The sequence below is a fragment of the Chiloscyllium plagiosum genome, unplaced genomic scaffold (assembly GCF_037043375.1).
Source record: "Chiloscyllium plagiosum isolate Xiang-an unplaced genomic scaffold, Cpla_swu_hap1 HiC_scaffold_35, whole genome shotgun sequence".
NCBI classification, from domain to species: Eukaryota; Metazoa; Chordata; class Chondrichthyes; order Orectolobiformes; family Hemiscylliidae; genus Chiloscyllium; species Chiloscyllium plagiosum.
Window position 1 is genome coordinate 13,098,300 of NW_028270173.1, and position 21,396 is coordinate 13,119,695.

Sequence of the window (21,396 nt, forward strand, 5' to 3'; positions counted from 1 at the left end):
TGCTTCAGTTGGATAGGAGCTCAGTTAGCCTGCATCTGCAGGACTGTGTGTATATTTGGTCTCCATATCGGAGGAACTATATCGTCACCATCCAGGGAACACAGAGAAGGGTCACCTGACTTATTCCCCGGATGGCGGAACTGTGTCCAATGACGAGAAACTGGGCAAACGGAGCCTGTATTCCCCAGAGTTTTGAAAAATGAGAGGCGATCAAGCTGAAATTTACAAAATGCTTAAAGAGGTGGACAGTGCCGCTTCAGGTGAGATATTCCCGCCGGGCTGGAGATTCCTGAACCAGGACCCAACTTCAACATAAGGCGGTTCTCACTTCGGTCTGAGATGAGGAGAATTTTGAATTCCCTTGGATGGCTGTGAATCTTTGTGATTCTCTACAGCAGAGGGGCGTGAGAGATCACTCTTTCAGCATGCTTCAGGATGGAGTTTCCAGGTTTCTGATTACCAACGGCATTCAGGGTTATTGGAATCGGGAGGGTAAAAGGCACTGGAGTAATCGATCAGACAGAATCATGTTGAATGGTGGGGGCTGAATAGCCGAGACTCATTCCGATTTCCTGTAATCAGTCTCTGAGTATTGCGGTGAAATTCCTCGGGGAAACGCTGAACTGGATGTATTTACCAGCGCAGGGATATCGAAACTGAAAGTGGTTTGAATCAGGAAGCGCTGAGGGTGAACATGGCGTCCAGACAGCAGCTCCTGAGTTTCACCGAGGAGACAATTTGTCCCATTTGTCTGGATTTCTTCACCGATCCGGTTATACTGGATTGTGGACACAACTTCTGCCGCTCCTGTATCACCCAGAGTTGGGAAAAGAAGGAGATAAACTCCTGTCCGGAATGTAGAGAGGAGTTTCCGGAAAGAAACCTCAGGGTAAATCGGGCCTTAGCGAATCTGGCGGAGAAAGCTCGAAAATTAAAGCTGGATCCGACAGAGAAGGAAAGTAAACCTCACTGTGAGGTACATCAGGAAGATCTGAAGCTGTTTTGTGAAACTGACAAGAAGTTGATCTGTCTGATTTGTAGAGATTCGCGGGAACACAGAGAGCACCGCTTCCTGCCGATCAATGAGGCTGTTGAAATCTACAAGGTAAACAGTGTATTTTGTCATCGATATTTCTGAGCAATCTGTTCAGACCATCTTTGAGACTCGTCTGGACTCACACACCTCCGTCAGAGACCAGAAACAGGAATTGTATCGCTGACAATTGCTCTCCTGCAGCGTTAGTGTTCTTCTGAAATAGTTTTAATAAGGAATTAGCACATTTTCAGGGGCGAACACTTTGAGAATGTAATTTTATTTTCCAATTCTAGGATCAGCTGAAATCTTACTTAGATTCTCTCACAGAGAAGAAATCGGCGGTTCTCCAAACTGAACTGAAGCAGAAACGGAAGATTTCCGAAGTGAGGGTGAGCTCTCCCTGTGCTGATTTTCTGGGATCTCGGTTAGTTTTGTTCCCTTTATCGCGGGACATTAATGAGGTTTCACATTTCATTTGGTAGGAACAGGCGAGCAGTCTGCAGATCCACATCACATCCGAGTTCACTAAAATGCACCAGATTCTCACTGAGAAAGAGCAGCGTTTACTCAGAGATCTCAGGGAAGAAGAGGAGAGGGTTGTAGAACCAATGGAGAGAAACCTTCGAGAGATTCAGGAGAATTTAAATTCTATTGAGGAGGAACTCTCAAAGTTGCAGAAACAGATGGAGCAAAAAGACGAGCTGATATTTCTGAAGGTAAGGGAAGATATTGCATGTTATTTCAGATACATTTCAGACATAATGCTGACTGTAGAAATAATATTGAATTTAGTGCAAAGAAAGTTAACTGAACTTGTGACTGTCTGGACGATTCTGCTGTTGTCTCTGAATTAGGCTCAGTGCTCCCGAAACGTTCACTCTGAAGTCTGTCCACAGATCCTTCCAAACCTGTTGAGAATTTCCAGTAATCTCTGTTTTCTGTAACTGTTGCCACACTGTCCGCAGATTCTGGGGATTACAGACATTCTCCCGAGAATTGGTTGTTATTTTGTTTTTGTATTATTATCTGTGTTCCCAAAGCTTAATGATCTCCTGGAACTCCCATTATAATCCAGTTCCAGTTCCATGTGGAGGGTGTGTGGGTATGTCTGATACAGTGGGAGTGTGAGAGTCACTGTGTCTGTGAACGGGACTGATGGTCAGTTCCAGCTTATTTTACCTCCTCCTCAATTTTCCTTCCAAAATGTATCACTTTACACTCCCGTGTTGTGTCTGTTCATTTCAGCAGCCTGTCTGTCTCCTCCTGAAACCTGTTACTGCCATCCTCACTGTTTGTGATTCATTTCTTTCAGGAGGAAGCTTGTCGGAAGAGAAGGTAGGACATGCTCTTTACTGAAACTCTGCACAGTTTGCTCAGGGCTGGGTTATTTAGTGTTCATTTCCTGGCTATTGTCATTGCTTTAAAGGGTCGTTTATCGGGCGACATGAACTCCGGTTATGCTCACACACAAAGTGTGTTTTACAACAAGAAGCTCATTACAGGTGTGAAACAGCATTAGCTTTGATAAAACTGTTCTACAGTATTGTAAACAATGACAAGATGTCTGTAAATAGTACAGCCTGGTTCTCAGGCTGGAAGTGATCACTGCTCTGATTTGGGCTGTTTGTGTGACTGTGACCTTCCTCTGACCCTGAGAGAGAGACACGGCCCATGTTTCCAGGGAATGGCGATCCCTGTCCCTGCATGGCTCCTGACCAACCTGAGACAGTCAGAGTGTAAATGGGGAATCACAGAGTCATAGAATTATAGTGGAATACGGCACAGAAAGACTCTTTGGGCCAACTCGTCCATGCTGACCAGTTATCCTAACCTAATCTCGTTTCACTTGCCAGCACTTGGCCCATATCTCACTGCACCCTTCCTATTTATATACCCACGCATATGCCTTTTAAATGTTGCAATTTTACCAGTCTCCACCACTTCATCTGGCAGCTCATTCCATACACACACCACCCTCTGCATGAAAACGATGCCCCTTATGTCCTTTTATATCTTTCCAGTCTCACCCCGAACCCTCTACTTTTGGACTTCCCCACCCCAGGGAAAAGACCTTGTCTATTTACCCTATTCATGCCCCTCATGATTTTATTAACCTCTACACGGTCATCCCTCAGCTTCCGATGTTCCAGAGAAAACAACCCCAGCCGATTCAACCTCTCCCTATAGTGCAAATCTTCCAACCCTGGCAAAATCCTCGTAAAGCATTTCCAGTCTTTCAAGTTTCATAACATGCTTCCACTAGGAACAAGACCAGAATTGCATGAAAATTCCAAAAGTACCTGATACATTGTCCTGTATAGCCACAACATGACCACCCTACTCCGAAACTCAATGCTTTGTCCAATAAAAGAAATCATACCCAACACCTTCTTCACTATCTTATCTCCTGCGATTGTATTTTCAAGGAACTATAAAGCTGCACTCCAAGGTCTCTTTGTTCAGCAACACTCCCTAAGAACTTTCCATTTAGTGTATAAGTTCTGCTCTGATTTGCTTTTCCAAAATGCAACACCTTGAATTTATCTAAATTAAACTCCATCTGCTACTCTTCAGCCCACTGGCCTATCTAATCCAAATCCTGTTGTACTTTGACGTAACCTTCTTCACTGTCCATTACACCTCCAGTTTAGGTGTCATCTGCAAACGTACTAACCATATATCCAATGTTCACATCCAAATCTTTCATATAAATGAAGAAACATACTGGACCCAGCACCGATCCTTGTGGCACGCCACTGGCCTCCAGTCTGAAAAATAACCCTCCACCACCACATTCTGTCTTCTACCTTCGAGCCAATTCTGTATCCAACTAGCAAGTTCTCCCTGTATTCCATGAGATCTAACCTTGTTCATCAATCTCCCATGGGGAACCATGTCAAATGCCTTACTGAAGTCCATATAGCTCATGTCTACTGCTCCGCCCTCATCAATCCTCTTTGTTACTTCTTCAAAAAACTCAGTCAAGTTCAGGAGACATGATTTCCCATGCATAAAGCCATGCTGACAATCACTAATCAGTCCTTGCCTTTCCACAGTTTTCGAAATCCTGTCCCTTAGGATTCATTCCAAGAACTTGCCCACCACCAATGTCAAGCTCACCAGTCTATAGTTCCCTGGCTTTTTCTTACCATTTTTCTTAAATAGTGGCACCATGTTAGCCAACCTCCAGTCTTCCAGCACCTCACCTGTGACTGTTAATGATGCAATATCTTAGCAAGGGACCCAACAATCACTTCCCTAGCTTCCCATAGAGTTTGAGGGCACACCTGATCAAGTCCAGAGGATCTATCCACTTTTATCCATTTCAAGACATCCAGCACCTCCTCCTCTGAAATATGAACATTTTTAAGATGTCGCCACCTATTTCTTTATCTTTCATGTCCTTCTTCACAGTAAACACTGATACAAAACAGGTGTTTAGTATATCACGATCTCCTGCACCTCCACGCAAAGGCTGCCTTGCTAATCTTTGAGAGGCACTACTCCCACCCTCATTACCCTTTTGTCCTTCATATATTTATAAAAAGGCTTTTAGATATTTCAGTTTTTTTGTCTCTGTTCCACAAGCTCTCTTGATCATACAGCAAGGGGATGGAGGAAATGTCTATCATCTGCATGGTGTGTGATGTCTCAGTAACTAATCTGTTGTCAGGGCATGGGCCTTTCTCTGGATGTGGGGATTTCCAATCCTTGCCCTTGCAATATCTAATTATTTTTGGATCAGTTTTAAAATAAGATGAACATTTCACATTCAAGCTCATTGACTCAAACATGAACAACACTGAAAGCATGATTATTTAAATCATTTCTAATATTTGAACAAAACTGAATTTATAATGTCAACTGTTTAATATTTACAGGATTAGTAAGGAGGGGAACGAATTCTCAGCTGCTGACAGCTCTCTGTCTCTCGCACAGTTCACTGGCCCTTTACAGTACACAGTCTGGAGAGAAATGACACACACCATTCACCCAGGTAAACATGTGTATTCATTTTGCCTGATGATAATCCAGTTGTGCAGGATCTCCAAGGCCCCAGGTTACATCTTCACATCATTAGTTGTAAATTCAGAGTCACTCTCCCTGGAAACATTGTACTTTCTGTGGGTTCACTTGGATAAGTGTCTGGAGCCATCAGCTCTGTGTGTCAGAGGGTTCTGTCTAACCAGAGGAATAGAGCACGGAAACAGGATTTCGAGAGGAGACTGGGCTGGCTCCATCTGGTGTGACATTGGAGGAACAGTTTTTACCAGACTATAAGGAAGACGGGTAGACATTAAAGAGCCAGTGTTGACAGGCACATATCGAATGGGGAATGTTTGAGAAGCAAAAAGAGAAGTTGCTTGAAAAACTCAGCAGGTTTGGCAGCATCTGTGGAGAGAAATCAGAGTTAGCATTTCTGATTGAGTGACCTTCCTCAGAATAGATTCTAACTCGGAAAATGTCAGTTTAAATGCACAGGATTGGGTGGGATGAGGGAGTAAGGTGTAAAGAATAACTGGGGATAGACCCCAAAGAGAGAGAAGAGCAGTTAGACAGACAAAGGCGTGGATAATGATCTGGGTATGAGGGTGAATAGCTGTTAATAGAGACTGTTAATGGCCAGCAATAGGTTGTGTGTAATGTCAGACTATGTGATAACAAGGCTGGACATGGGAGAACTCAGACCCTAAAGTTATTGAAGTGAATACTAATTCCAGAGGGCTGCAGTGTTTGCGAGCAGAAAATGAGCACTGCAGCAAGCTTCTGATGGAGATATTCGGCAGGGAACAGGATGGTGCGTTAAGGTCAAATGTACAGCCGGTCAGACAGCATCTGAGGAGTAGGAGAATTGACTTTTCAGGCATAAGCCCTTCATCAGGAATCAGGAATGCTGTGTTAAAGTGGCAGGCAACTAGAAACTCAGGGTCTTTTTTTGTGAGCAGAAAGTAGGTCTTCTTCAAAGTAGCGGCACGGTGGCCCAGTGGTTAGCACTGCTACCTCACAGCGCCAGAAACCCGGGTTCAATTCCTGCCTCAGGCGACTGACTGTGTGGAGTTTGCACGTTCTCCCTGTGTCTGCGTGGGTTTCCTCCGGGTGCACTGGTTTCCTCCCACAGTCCAAAGATGTGCAGGTCAGGTGAATTGGCCATACTAAATTGCCCGTAGTGTTAGGTAAGGGGTAAATGTAGGGGTATGGGTGGGTTGCGCTTCGGCGGGTCAGTGTGGACTTGTTGGGCCGAAGGGCCTGTTTCCACACTGTAATGTAATCTAAAAAAAAAGTGGTCATCCGGTTAATGCTTTGTTTCCCCAAGGTAGCAGAGACCACATTGTGAGCAGTGAATACAGTAGACTAGATTGTGGGAAGTGCAGGTAAAGTCCTGCTTCACCAGGAGGGTACATTTGGAGTCTTGGATATTGTGGAGAGATGAAGTAAATAGGCAGGTGTTACGACTTCGGCAATTGCAGGCAAAGGTGCTTTGGGGCTGTGTGTGTGTGTGTGTGTCGGGGGGAGGTGGGAATGAAGGAAGATTGCAACAGGATGTCCCTGACGAACGATCCCTGCGGAAGGTGGTTAAGAGAGGGGAAGGGAATATATGTTGGTAGTGGCATCTCACCGGACATGGTGGAAATGTGGCTAATATCCTCAAGATGTGGATGCTGGTGGGATGTTAGGAAAGGACAAGGGAAGCCGATTGTTGTTACAGGAGGGAAGAGAAGGTGAGGGCGGAAGTGTGGGAGAAAGGTTGGACCTAGTTGAGGGCCCTGTAAACAACAGTGCTGGGGTATCCTTGGTTGAGGAAGAAACTGGACATCTCGGAAATTCCCTTTTCAAAGTTGGCATCATCGGAAAAAATGTGATGGGGTGGAGAATTGGGAGAATGGACTGGAATCGTTACATGTAGCAGGATGCAAGGATGTGCAGTCCAGGAAACTGTGGGAATCAGTGGATTTATAATGGATATTGGTGGCCTGTATATTCCCAGGAAAGGAACGGAGGAGTCAGAGCTGGAATAGGTTAAGGTGAGAGCGGTGTGGAAGCTTGAAGTGAAATGGATAAAATTTTCCAGTTCCAGACATGAGAGTGAGGAGGCAGCATTAATGTTATCATCGACATACTGCAGAAAGCCTTGTGGGTGGGGGCCCGGAATAGGACGAGAAAAGGAATGTTTCACATACACCCCAAAGTGACAGGTATAACAGGGGCCCATGTGGGAAATGATTCCTACTCCTCCGACCTGAAGAAAATGAGGGGAGTTAAAAGAGAAGTTGTTGAGGGTGAGGCTAAGCTCAGCCAAGGGGAGGAGGGTGGTGGGGGGGTGGGCACAGTTCAGGCCTTTGTTCCAGGAAGAAGCGGACAGCCCTGAGACCATCTTGGTGGGGGATGGAGGTGTACAGACATTGCATTTTTAAAAAAACTTGAAAGCCTTTTAAAACCTGAGGCATTATCTGTTAGCTATAACCAAATTGGGAAGATATGCGGTTATGAGCGCCCCCCCACCCCCTCCAACCCCTGGAAAAAAAAACACAGGGAAACAACCTAACGTTGTTAAAGGAGCAACATTGTCACCCCTCTCACTCACCCGACACTCTCAACCTTCGCCCACACATCTCATTTTCACTCTCTCCTCCCCTCTCCCAATTCTCCTCCTCAGAGTCATCCTCCTCATTTTCAAACCCCCTCCCCCTCGCTGCCAATTTCCCTCTCCATTTCCCTTAACCCCTGCCTTTCACCTCCTCCAATCTCGTGACCTTTCACACAGCCCATCTCTTTATTCACCTCATCACTCTCTCCTCCGATTCCTTGTCCCTATCCCTCACTTCTGTCTCCATACAGGCCGTACTCTCCTCACTCTCCCTCCCCAACATTTTTCCATGGATCTCCACTCCCTACCTCTAAGCGACACTCCCTCCTGGTCTCCCACCCCACTATCTCCTGCTCTCACTGTCTCCCTTCTGCTCACTCCCTACTTCTACTCTCTTGACCTATTCTCTCTACTACCAACCCTCTCCTCTCCCACTCCCTCTCTGCCCACCTGATCACTCTCCATTCATTCTTCCCTCTCCTTCACTGTTCCCTGTAGCTTAGCTTCCCATTCTGGTCATTTACTCCTTGACCTCATTCTTCTCTTGGTTTGTATCTGCCATTAATTGTCCTTTAGCCTGACAGACCATGGCCTCACTGCATTCTCCACCCTCCACCCGACTCACCTCCACATTCTTCACATCCATCATTCCTCTCAATTGTTCACCATTCAGTCCTACCCCCACCTTCCCTCCATTTCCAAACTTTGACAACTTCTTCCCTCAACCTCATTCTCCCTTCCACCTCACTCTCCCTGTCACTCCACCTCCCCCTTACACTCTGGTTTTCCACACTCTCCAATCTCCATTGCTATCAATGCTCCCTCACTCCCTCCTGCTTTCCCTTTCCCCCTCAATATACCACAGCCCCCTCCTGCTCATTCCTCACACCCTCTCAGCTCTCCCTCACTGTCCCCTCAAGCACAGCTTCCCAATCCGGTCAGTCTTCCCTCAACCTCACACTGCTCTCACCCTCTGCTTCACACTGCCCCTCACTCCCATCTCACATTCACCCTCCCCTTCCACTCCAATCTCACATTCACCCTCCCCTTCCACTCCATTACTCCATAATCACTCTGCCATGACTTCCCTGACCCCAGACTCTCCCCTCTTTTAATCTTGCCTCCTCACTATCCCCTTCCTCTTCACTCTCACCTCCACTTCTCTTCCCCTCCACCTCATCCTCAAATTCACCCACCTTCTCCACATTCCTCAGACTTGCTCAACTTCCAAGACCTGATTGTCTCCTTCCTTTTAAATCCCTGGCCTACAGTCCCCTCATCTTGACTCTCCTCTCCCCCTCACAGACTCGACCTCATCCTCCAATTCACTGACCTTCAGAATTCCCTTATTTTGTTCTCTCACTTCCACATACGAATTAATTCCCCATACCCTTAACACGTCCCATCCCTCTCATATACCTCATCACTCCCTGCCACACATTTTTCTCTCCCGCTCACTTATCCCTCCCATGCCCAAAAGGAACCTGTTCTTCTTCCCTCCAGCTCAGCCATCCCTTCCTCCTCAGTCTCACCTCCCTTTCTCTCTTCCCCTCACTCACTGCATCTTCATCTCTCAACCCTCCCATTCACTGTCTCCATCTCCAATCCTCAATCGTCCACTTATTAGGCAAATCTCCTTTCCTTATCCTTCCATTCTACACTATCAATAACTCTCTCCTATCCCATCCCAAACAGTTCCCTTCCCTCACAAAACTTCTACACCCTCTTCCCCCATCCTTACTCAGCTTCCACTCATTCTTTCCACCATCACTTCCCCATTTCTTCAATCTACCATTCCCTGATTTGAAATTTTTAAAAAACCTGCTCTCATTTCCTCCCACTCTCCATCATTCTCCCCTTGCCCTTCCCTGAAACCTCCCTTATAAATGTAACTCCATCTACCCCTCCCTCAGTCTCCCTCTCCCTTGCTGCCCATCATTCCTGCCTCCCCTCACTATCCTCATTCCCACCCACATCACCTCACTCACTCCTTCCTCTTGCATTCACCAACCTTCCACTTACTGTTCCCTACCCTTCCAGTTCCACTTACCGTCCACTTTCCTCACTCTCCATTTTCACTGACACTCATTTTATTATCGCAATCCTCCCTGTGCTCACTTCCCCATTACTCTTCCCTCCTCTCATTCTCCCCTTCCTGTCCCTCTCCTTTCCTAATTCCATCACCCTCAGTCTCCAACTCACTCTCTCCTTCTAATTGTATCTTCCTCCTGCACCTAGCCATCTCCCATTGCAGACAATGTCCATCCGTCCCTCTCGATCTCTCCTTTCCCTCATTCTGCCCTCCCCCCATCCTGTCCATATAATTCATTCTCACTAACTCCTTCAGTCTCCCTAACCTCTCCCATACCCCTCAGTCTTTCCATCGCTCTCCCATCTCCCTTCTGGCCCCTATCATCTGACACTCCCCTATGCTGTCCCACACCCCCTTGCACTCCCCTCACTCTCCCCTCTACTTCCCCAACCTTTACTGCTTCTACTCCATCCTCTTCTGCCACACAATCTGCCCCTCGCTCTTCCCTCACTTTCTGCTTCAGTTTACTGTCCCCAGCACACTGCTATTTGTCACGACCATCACACTTCCCATCCCCACAATTCCCCCTTCTTCTCCCCACTCCTCCTGGCTCTCCACATGATGGCACTGCAGGCATTCCCCAAATTGCTCTCTCCCTTACCCGGCCCTAGGAATACCCCTTCCCATTGCTCTTACCTGAGCACTCACCCTCGCATTGCTCACCATCCTCTGAGCTCCCCCTTAATCTCCACACCACTCTCTCTCATACCACCCCCTCAGTCTCCCTGCTCTCCCTCCCACCTCTCCTCACTCTCCACCCTCTATCCCAACTCTCCTCACTCTCTCCCTCTCTTTAACCTTCCTCTCCTTCCTGCGATAAGGTTAATGTTAGGGTTAGTGTCCTGTTCTTCATTTCCCCACTAACTCCCCTCCAAATGAGCCCTCTCACCTCACCTCCCTCCTCCCTCCCCAGCCCTCCGCCTTACCATCCTTCCTCCTCATTCCTCCACTCTCATCACTCACTGCACTCTCTCTCACTCACTCCCCTTTCCCTGTCCCTCCCCTCCTTCAAACTCCCTTTTTCCAGACTCGCCCTATCTACCCTTCACTCCCACCCCCTCTATCGCTCAACTCCTCACTACCTGCTCCCCTCATTCTCCCTGGCCTCTCTCTCGCTCCCTCTCTCTGACGGTGCTATTTGATCTCTCCCCCAGCTCCAGCCTCTCTGACTCTGGATCTGAACACAGCGCATCCCTGGCTCATCCTGTCTGAGGACCGGACCAGTGTGAGACTCGGAGACACAGAGCAGCCGCTCCCTGACTCCCCGGAGAGATTTGATTCCTGGGCCTGTGTCCTGGGATCAGAGGGATTCACATCAGGGAGGCATTACTGGGAGGTGGAGGTGGGGGAGAAGACCTGGTGGTGTCTGGGAGTGGCCCGAGAGTCTGTGAAGAGGAAAGGGAGGATCATCCCGGGCCCGCAGACCGGATTCTGGATTGTGGGGCTGTTACCTGGATGTGATTATTTTGCCTCCACCTCCCTCTGGGAGACCTCCCTCTCCCCGAGTGTGAATCCCCGGAAGATCGGGGTTTTCCTGGACTATGAGGGTGGACAGGTGTCATTTTACAATGCGGACACCATGTCCCATCTCCACACTTTCACCCACACTTTCACTGAGAGGATCTTTCCCTTCTTTAATCCGGGATTGAATGATGCCGGGAAAAACTCCGCCCCGCTGATAATCTGCGGGATTAAAGGGCACTGACAGATCCATCCCATAATTTCACCCCGTCCCCCTGCCTCCTGCCAGCTGGAAACTGATGGGAGTTGGTCTCAGTCTGGTGGAAAGAAGGAGGGGGAGAGAAGAAACAAATAGAAGCTCAATTGTCGAGAGGGACTGACTGGGTCGAGTGAGCTGTGAGCTGCCGGAACCCGGGGACCTTCCTGCCTGTAATGTTGCTCCACAGGCGGGAGGTGGCGCTACATGACGGTGTTGGAGATGAATCAGTCAGTGGTTCTCAGACTGGGCTCAGGGGAGTCTTTCTCGGGTTTGGGACACCAAATCATTTCACTGCAGGGTCAGTGGGGTCTTTCCAGGGGGTGACACCAAATCACTTCACTGCCAGGTGAGTGGAGTCTTTCCACGGGGACTGGGCTAAATCAAAATAAAAAATGTCAAACTGATCTTTAGTGTTCCAACATGTATTAGTAATGTATCTCCCACAAATGATTTAATAACATTGAGAAACTGGTCTTGTTTTGCTCAGCTTTGTAACTATTGTCTAGAATATTACTGCTCTTTCATATAATTGGAAAATTTGAAAACCTCAGCTTTGAAAGTGATGGTAAAAACAATGACAGCAGATGCTGGAAACCAGATTCTGGATTCGTGGTGCTGGAAGAGCACAGCAGTTCAGGCAGCATTCGAGGAGCAGTAAAATCGACATTTCGGGGAAAAGCCCTTCATCAGGAATACAGGCAGAGAGCCTGAAGAGTGGAGAGATAAGTGAGAGGAGGGTGGGGGTGGGGATAAAGTAGCATGGAGAACAATAGGTGAGTGGGGGAGGGGATGAAGGTGATCGGTCAGGAGGGAGGAAGTGGGGAGTGGATAGGTGGAAAAGAAGATAGGCAGGTAGGACAAGTGCTGAGCTGGAAGTTTGGAACTGGGGTGAGGTGGTGGAAGGGGAAATGAGGAAACTATTGAAGTCCACATTGATGCCCTGGGGTTGAAGTGTTCCGAGGCGGAAGATGAGGCGTTCTTCCTCCAGGCGTCTGGTGGTGAGGGAGCTGCGGTGAAGGAAGCCCAGGACCTCCATGTTCTCGGCAGAGTGAGAGGGGGAGTTGAAATGTTGGGCCACAGGGCAGTGTGGTTGATTGGTGCGGGTGTCCCGGAGATGTTCCCGAAAGCGCTGTGCTAGGAGGTGTCCAGTCTCCCCAATGTAGAGGAGACCACATCGGGAGCAACGGATACAATAAATGATATTAGTGGATGTGCAGGTAAAACTTTGATGGATGTGGAAGGCTCCTTTAGGGCCTTGGATGGAGGTGAGGGAGGAGGTGTGGGCACAGGTTTTGCAATTCCTGCGGTGGTAGGGGAAGGTGCCAGGATGGGAAGGTGGGTTGTAGGGGGGCGTAGACCTGACCAGGTAGTTACGGAGGGAATGGTTTTTGCGGAAGACGGAAAGGGGTGGGGAGGGAAATATATCCCTGGTGGTGGGGTCTGATTGGAGGTGGCGGAAATGTCGGCGGATGATTTGGTTTATGCAAAGGTTGGTAGGGTGGAAGGTAAGCACCAGGGTGGTTCTGTCCTTGTTACAGTTGGGGGGTGGGGTCTGAGGGCGGAGATGCGGGATGTGGACGAGATGCATTGGAGGGCATCTTTAATCATGTGGGAAGGGAAATTGCGGTCTCTAAAGAAGGAGGCCATCTAGCGTATTCTGTGATGGAACTGGTCCTCCTGGGAGCAGATATGGCGGAGGCAGAGGAATTGGGAATATGGGATGGCATTTTTGCAGGAGGTAGGGTGGGAAATGGTGTAATCCAGGTAGCTGTGGGAGTTGGTGGGTTTTTGAAAAATGTCGGTGTCAAGTCAGTCGTCATTAATGGAGATGGAGAGGTCCAGGAAGGGGAGGGAGGTGTCAGAGATGGTCCAGGTAAATTTAAGGTCAGGGTGGAATGTGTTGGTGAAGTTGACGAATTGCTCAACATCCTCGCTTGAGCACAAGGTGGCGCCATCAATGTAGCAGAGGAAGAGGTGGCGAGTGGTGCCGGTGTAATTACGGAAGATGGACTATTCTATGAAGCCAACAAAGAGACAGGCATAGCTGGGGCTCATATGGGTGTCTATGGCTACCCCTTTGGTCTGGAGGAAGTGGGAGGATTCGAAGGAGAAATTGTTAAGCGTGAGGACCAGTTCGGCCAAACGAATGAGATTGTTGGTGGAAGGGTACTGTTGGGGATGTCGGGAGAGGAAGAAACGGAGGGCTTGGAGGCTCTGGTCATGGCGGATGGAAGTGTAGGGGGATTGGATATCCATGGAGAATCTGAGGCATTGGGGGCCAGGGAAACGGAAGTCTTGGAAGAGGTGGAGGGCGTGGGTGGTGTCTCGAACGTATGCTGGGGGCTCCTGGACTAGGGGGGATAGGACAGTATCAAGGTAGGTAGAAATGAGATCAGTGGGGCAGGAGCATGTTGAGACAATGGGTCGGCCAGGGTGGTCAGGCTTGTGGATCTTGGGAAGGAGGTAGAACCGGGCAGTGCGGGGTTCCCAGCCTATGAGGTTGGAAGCTGTGGGTGGGAGACCTCCTGAGGTGATGAGGTTCTGTATGGTCTGGGAGATGATGGTTTGGTGATGGGGGGTGAGGTCACGGTCGAGGGGACGGTAGGAAGAGGTGTCCACGAGTTGGCGTTTGGCTTCAGTGGTGTAGAGGTCAGTGCACCAGACTACCACTGCGCCCCCCTTTATCTGCTGGCTTGATGGTGAGGTCAGTATTGGAGCAGAGGGATTGGAGGGCTGCGCGCTGTGAGGGTGAGAGGTTGGAGTGGGGGAGGGGGGTAGACAGGTTGAGGCAGTTAATGTCCCGGCGGCAGTTGGAAATGAAGAGGTCGAGGGCGGGTAATCGGCCAGCATGGGGTGTCCAGGTGGATGCAGTGTGTTGGAGGTGGGCAAAGGGGTCCTCGGAAGGTGGGCGGGAGTCCTGATTTTGAAAGTAAGCTCGGAGGCAGAGGCGGCGGAAGAAATGTTAGACGTGTATTAAATTCATTGATGCGTGGACGGAGGGGGATGAAGATGAGTCCTTTGCTGAGGACTGTTCGTTCGTCCTCAGTGAGGGGATGGTCTGGAGGGATGGTGAAAACTTGGCAGGGCTGGGAGGTGGGATCTGGTGTGTCCAAGAGCGTCAATAAAGAAAAATTGGGGAGGGCCAGGAGAAGGGAGATAACGTCTCTCTTAACATTGATCCCCAAGAACCTCTCTATTACTCCTGCCACAACACTTCAATATCTGCCTGAAGCAAGACCACAGACAAGGAGTGAGTGTACCAATACTTACTTTACACTGAGGACAGAGGGAAGATACTCCCACCTTAAATTTTGTGAGACGCTCTGGTGCCAAATGGGTCCTGTGCAGAATCTTTACCTGCATGGCATGCGTCTGTTACGGATTGAATTTTTTTTTGCATTTTCACAAATGTCCTCCCATATCTCCATAGACATCTCAACCCCTAGCTCTCTCTCCCAGAACCCACAAAGCTGCTCAACATCTTCTGAAAGATGATAAACAGCACTAACATGGAGAGTACTTATAGCATGAAGCACCTTCTCCTCTGTGACAGATCTGCAGGAGTCGGTCAAAAGTGTAGTCCCTTTTTAAATAAAATCCCTGACTGAGAAAAAATGAAAAAGTTCACTCCTAGCCTAACCATATTTACGGGTTATTTGTCAAAGGACATCATTATTTCACCTTCACATAAATCACCCATACAGGAGATTCCACTTGCTTCCCCAAAGTTTAAACGTGGGGTCCATTATCCTCAACTAAAAACCCGGCATACCAGCTATAGGGGTAAGAAAAGATGTTTTGGATATGCTACCCTCACACTGCCACGTTCCACCCATGCTTTGACAGTAATTATCAGATTATGAAAATATTCCAGAACTGTCTTCAATTTATCAAAGAACTGCAGGCTAATGAGGGGGAATTTTACCTGGGAAGCCTCAATATCTAGCCATATTGATCCTGATCCTTACAAGCCCAGTCACTAACAAAAGATAAAAGAGCAGTTAGTTGATATCTTTTAAAATTGGGAGGTCCACCCCCCCAACCCATGGGGCAACTGCAATTTAGCCAGCTTAATGAGAGGCCACGGGTGGCTCCAGATAAAGGAACTAAACCAGCCATTAAGTCTCTGGAATGTTTGCATAGGAAAAAACAAAGGGGAGCATTCAGAAAGGGTATAGCAAAGATGGAAGGACATTCACTTTAATGAGAGCTACTCAGTCTCACCAGGATGTTGGAAGCACCTCCCATTGCTGAAGAATTTGCTGAATCCTGTCAAGCAAATGGGCAAAATTGGCCTGAAGCAACTGTTCAAAGACAGGAGGAACAAAGATGTCACAATAAAGAAACCCGCACCGGCCTCCCCCACCCCAACCCCGTGACCATTTGAAGCGGAACCATGAATCACCCTCCACATCAGATAATTGCTGTAGAATTCCACACTCCCCCCCAACATAGGTGTAACCTCTGATATTGAGAAATTAATCTTATAACCTGAAAAGGAGCCAAACGAATGGATATATTGTATCAGATGGTGTACCGAGACCACTAGATTTGACAAAAAGACAAAAACATCATTCCACGTATAACACGTTCTTATGCGATTTTGATCCTACTTCTGGGGCAGCTAATGAAAATCCCTGTGAATACCCTCTGCCAGTGGCTCAGTGACCAATGTAAAAAGTAGTGGTGAGAGGGGAATGCCTTGTCGACTGTCCCCATGGATATTAAAATTACTAGATCTCACACCATTGGCAAGAACCACCACGAGAGGATCACGATGGAGGACCATCACCCACCTAATAAAAACCTCCCCTAAACCAAATCTTTCAAGGGTATAAAAAAGATATGGCCACTCGACCCAATCAAATGCCTTTTCTGTATCCAAGGAGCTCACTAATCCCTGAAATGACTGTTGCTGACACACTTCAATCATATTCAGTAGCCTCATGACATTATTGGAGGATCTATGGCCTTTTATAAAACCAGTCTGGTCATCTTTAACAATGGAAGACAGCACAGTTTCCAATCTTAATGCAAGCACCTTGGACAAGATTTTAAAATCCGAATTTAAAAGTGAGATGGACCTACAGGAGGCAGATTCCTCTGTGGTCTTCCCTTTCTTAAGGAGAAGAGAAATACTTGCTTCTCTCAAGGATGGTGTGAGGAAATCGTGGCTTTATGAGTAATTGTACATGTCTAACATCGGCGTCAAGAATATATTTATAAATTATTTGTAAAACGCACGAGGAAGACCGTCAGGACCAGGCACCTTCCCACTCTGCATCTGCTTCATAGCCTCCTGTATCTCTTGCTCTGTTAAAGGGGCATTAAGGAACGACATCTGTTCAGATGTAATACCTGGAAGATCCAGGTTCTTAAAGAAAGATTCCATCTTTTCCCTCAAAACATTCAGACTGGTACAGTTCAAAATAAAATTTCTGAAATGCAGCATGTATCTTTTTTAGAATCACATGTAACCATCCCAGTCTCGTCCCTAATTGAGGTAATTGATTGGGGGGCATTCTTTCTCCTGGAAAGATATGTTAGATACCTGCCCAGCTTGTCACCATTTATTTCACAAAAGAAAGTTTCTTCTTTGCTGTCTGCATGAGCACAGAGTTCAAGGTGGACTAAAGAGCTGTAACCTGCTAAAGCTTAGCCACTGATGGCCGATCACAATATACCTTCCCTGTTGTTTTTAGCCGTACTTCAAGCAGGCATTGCTGCTTCCCCTTCTGTCATTTCTGACTGGCAAAATAAGAAATGGTTATCCCCCGGCATAAGCCTTTGCAGTTTCCAAAGAATAGACAGGTTACTGGCCGCATACGAATTGGCGACTAAAAATACTTTAAATTCATTAAAGAAACATTCAATGAACTTACTGTCTTTAAGAATAAAGGGATGCATTTGCCAGTGCCGAGAGCCTGTAACATATTCCTTTACCTCAGTCTCTAAATATAATGCAGTGTGGTCAGAAATAGTAATATTTCCAATTGTAGAACGTTATTGAGTCCAAGAATAATGCAGGGGTTAGGAAAAGATCAATCCTAGTATGACACTATAGGTGGATTAGAACAAAATGTACTGTCCCGAACCAGGGGTGGAAACACCTCCAGACATCCACCAATCCCAATTCCGCACATAAGTCCCCCAGTTGCTTAGACTCTAAAGAAGGTATTGAGGGGCCCCTAGGTATTCTGTCCACTGTGGGATCTATAAAACAATTAAAGTCTCCCCCAATAACAATCTGCCATGGCACAAGAGCCACCAGTTTGAAGAATGCATCTATCTAAAATTTAAGGGGATGCGCTGGGAGTTAATAAACATTCATAATACCATACCCTTCTCCATGTGTTGAGGCTTTAAGAATGACCAATCACCCATACTCATCTTTAATCTGATCTAGCAAATTAAATGGAAGATTCTTCCTAATAAATATGGCCTCTCCCCTACTGCTAGTATTGAAGGAGGAGAAATACAACCGACCAAACTCACCCTGCTGCAATTTCAGGCGTTCCTGGTCATCAAGATGAGTCTCCTGCAAAAGGGTAATATCCAACTCTGCTTTCTAAGACTAGAAAGCACTTTTTTTCTCTGAACAAGCAAATGGCTCCCTCTAATAGTCCAGGTACATCATTTGAGGATACAATTAACCATGACACGTCTAACAACATGTTAACATCGAAAAGGAAGAATTCGACTGATCAATTGCTGAGCTTAAACAAAACAAACCTCATGAAGCCTAAAAAATAGAGAAACTAAAACTACTACATATAGCAAAAAAACCAACAAACCGAACACTTAGTGAGGGACTGTACCTCATGCCAACGTGGGCACTTACATATCTCAACAACATCTTCATAATTCCTTCTAGTTTGAGCCGCATCCCAGATTCAAGCCAAGAAAGGAAAGAAGAAAAAAGTAATATTAACAAGGAAATTCAAAGTAGGCTCTGCACTCATCCCCAAATATACATTAATACCCATTGATATCAGAAAAAAATTCAAAAACACTTTCTTTCAGAAAAGGAGAGAGAGAGAAGAGCCACTATTGTCCACATCCTTTAAATCATCCAGTCTATTTTAAAGCATCCAAACATTTTTTCACTTTTTCTGAAGAGTCAAGGAAGTGCAAAGACCCATCATAAATGAAACAAAGGATACCTCAAGGAATATTGAATACCGAGGTTTCTCAGTCTTCTTTTGGCTTCATCAAAGGAGTCCCTTTCATGAATCACAGCCACAGAAAAGTTCTGGAAGAACATTATCCTGGAACCTTTGTGAGTTAAGTCTTGTGGATCCTTCCACTTCATTCTGGAGGCCTCCATAACTTTAACTTTGTCCCTCTAACTGTGGAGTTGCACGAGGACCATGCAAGGGTGTTCCAAGCCGAGCCTACACACCGTGACCCGATGAGCCCTCTCAGCTTTCACCCGGCCTGATGCAATCTCCAAGCCAAAAAATCGCAATAGTCAGCTTTCAAATAGTCGCTGACTGATTGTCCTCCGCTCCCTCTGGCAACCCGATGGTGTGGATATTCTTCCACCTACCTCTGTTCTTGAGGTAGTCGACTTGTTCCAGTTCAGTAAGGAGCAGCTTCTCAAGAGCTCAAATCTGTTCCTTTGAAGAGTTGATCACGGTCTCTGAAGCTGTGATCCTTCATTCAACCTTCTCCATTTGGCATCCAAGGCCTTCCAACTGCTCCTCGTGCTTGTGGAGCATTGCTGAGATTGGTTCTAGCCTACTGCAGAACTTCTCCTCGATCAACAACTCGATCATTTCTCATTGTTTCACAAACCCTCTGCAGCCAGGGCCTGATGGGTGAGTGACTTTGACAGACTAGTGGAGGGGGGCTGCAGCTGCGGCCACGGGCATGTCTGACATCTCCGGTGAGTTGCCTGTGTGTTGGGTCTTATTCAAACCTTTACAATTTGTCATATTTCTTTAACAGACATTGTAAAAATTGGTAGAGGTTCTAAAGCTCTTTAAATGCTGATTTTCACAAAGATAACTTCAGTGGGGATGATGAAGGTGTTACTTTGCCTGAGTTGAGATGCCGAGCTCAGCAAAGCAGACCTTTCCAATCGCCACAATCTTGGATCCCCCAAGGTCCCTTTTCAATCTTTCCCCTCTCACCTTAAACCTGTGCCCTCTAGTTTTGGATGCCTCTACCCTGGAAAAAAGACCAGGGCTATTTACTCTGTCTGTGCTCTGCGTGATTATATAAACTTCTGCAAGTCATCCTCAGACTCCAGACCTCCAGGGGAAAAAAAGCCACAGCCTATTCAGCCTCTCCCTACCACTCAAAGCCTCCAATCCTGGCAACAACCTTGGAAAACTTTTCTGAACATTTCCATCTTTCGATACCGTAAGACCAGAATTGAATGTGACAGAAGTTTTTGAAGAAGTAATGAATAGGATTGATGAAGGCGGAGTGGTGGATGTGATCTATCTGTATTTCAGTAAGGCATTCGACAAGTTTCCTCATGGTATACTGGGTAGCAAGGTCAGATCACATGAAATACAGGGAGAACTAGCCATTTGGATACAGAACTGGCTTGAAAGTAGAAGATAGAGGGTGGTGCTGAAGGGTTGCTTTTCAGACTGGAGGCCTGTGACCAGTGGTGTGCCACAAGGATACGCACTGGGTCCACTGCTTTTTGTCAGACATAGAAACGAGTTGAATTTGAATGTAGGTGGTAAAGTTAGTAAGTTTGCAGATCACACCAAAACTGGAGGAATGGTGAACAGCAAAGAAGGCTACCTCAGAGTATAATGGGAACTTGATCAGATGAGCCAATGGGCTGAGGAGTGGCAGATTGAATTTCATTTAGATAAATGTGAGGTGCTGCATTTTGGAAAGGCAAATCAGGGCAGGACTTTCCACTTAAAGTTAAGGTGCCAGGAAGTGTTGATGAACAAAGAGGCATCTTGGCAGGAGGCAGCTCAGTACCACCTTTTCTGCACAATTAAGGATAGCCAAGAAAACCTACATTCATCAATGAATAAAAAGTACCTTGCTCCTCTAAGTCGGTGTTTTGATGAGAGACTATTTCCACCAGAGAAATTGCAAAATTGAAACAAGTAATTTTTTGTGCAATTTCTTTTTCCAACCTTGGAAGATCCAAACTGGAAACTGAAGCTGAAGAAACATTCCAGAATTTCAGAAAGCCAGTGTCAGCACATTTCGAAAATATTGGGTTGCAATTGCCTTGCAACCATATCCATAGTTTTCATCACACACAAAGTACATATGAAATCATCAAAGCAAACATTCTGGCCTCAGTAAATGGAAGATTCATGAATATGCATCTAGATGTATTGACTAATGTATAGACTTCCATGAACTTACATTGCAGAATTTCCAAAGAAAAATTCTATTTATGCAACATTTTCCAAATGGGCACATTTGATAGCAGATATATTTCAATGTGTAAGAAAAATTCCAAAGGATGGATCAACAACCAAAATTTAACACAAAATTTTAAAGGTGATATCAAACATTTTTTTAAAATGCCATTCTGGAAAGACAGATGACAGGTCAGAAGATTGATCAAAATATTTTTAAAAAGTAAAAAATGACCAAAAGACGAATGAGAAATTACTCTGTCAGAGAAAGGGAACCAGAAATACAAAAACCAGAAAGTAAGTAGCATTATAAATATTTAGAATGGAAAAGTTAAAGTGAGTTTTGATTCTATAGAAAGTGAGGATGAAGAATTAATAATGGAAAATAAGGAAATAACAAACAAATAGAACAGATACTTTCCATTTGTCATCACAACCGGAGATAAAAGTAACATTGCAGGAGCAGGTAAAAATCAGAGAGGGAGGAACTCAGGAACGCAAGGGAGCAGAGCGATGTGGGGTTGGGGGGGGAGGAGGGAGAGAGAGATAGAAAGAGAGTGAGAGAGAGTGAGGAGAGGAGAAAGAGAGAGAGAGAGGGAGAGGGAGAAGGGACTG

At 46.4% G+C, this 21,396-nt stretch overlaps 1 protein-coding gene across 1 annotated transcript; it reads left to right on the forward strand.

The window, feature by feature from the left end:
• The first annotated feature begins 283 nt into the window (after nt 1–283).
• Nucleotides 284–11,907, forward strand: LOC148140068 (zinc-binding protein A33-like). Its single transcript, XM_087979266.1, has 6 exons — nt 284–1,105; nt 1,330–1,425; nt 1,519–1,752; nt 2,349–2,371; nt 4,918–5,033; nt 10,869–11,907. The coding sequence occupies exons 1-6, from the start codon at nt 695–697 to the stop codon at nt 11,417–11,419; spliced, it is 1,431 nt and encodes a 476-aa protein (XP_087835392.1). The 5' UTR covers nt 284–694; the 3' UTR covers nt 11,420–11,907.
• Nucleotides 11,908–21,396: the final 9,489 nt, after the last annotated feature.

Bases quoted from the DNA above. Each gene is read 5' to 3' on its own strand.
- LOC148140068 (XM_087979266.1), top strand. From the start codon at position 695: ATGGCGTCCAGACAGCAGCTCCTGAGTTTCACCGAGGAGACAATTTGT. The intron at 1,426-1,518 runs GTGAGCTCTCCC...TTCATTTGGTAG, and splicing joins GGAAGATTTCCGAAGTGAGG to GAACAGGCGAGCAGTCTGCA. The intron at 2,372-4,917 runs GTAGGACATGCT...TAATATTTACAG, and splicing joins GAAGCTTGTCGGAAGAGAAG to GATTAGTAAGGAGGGGAACG.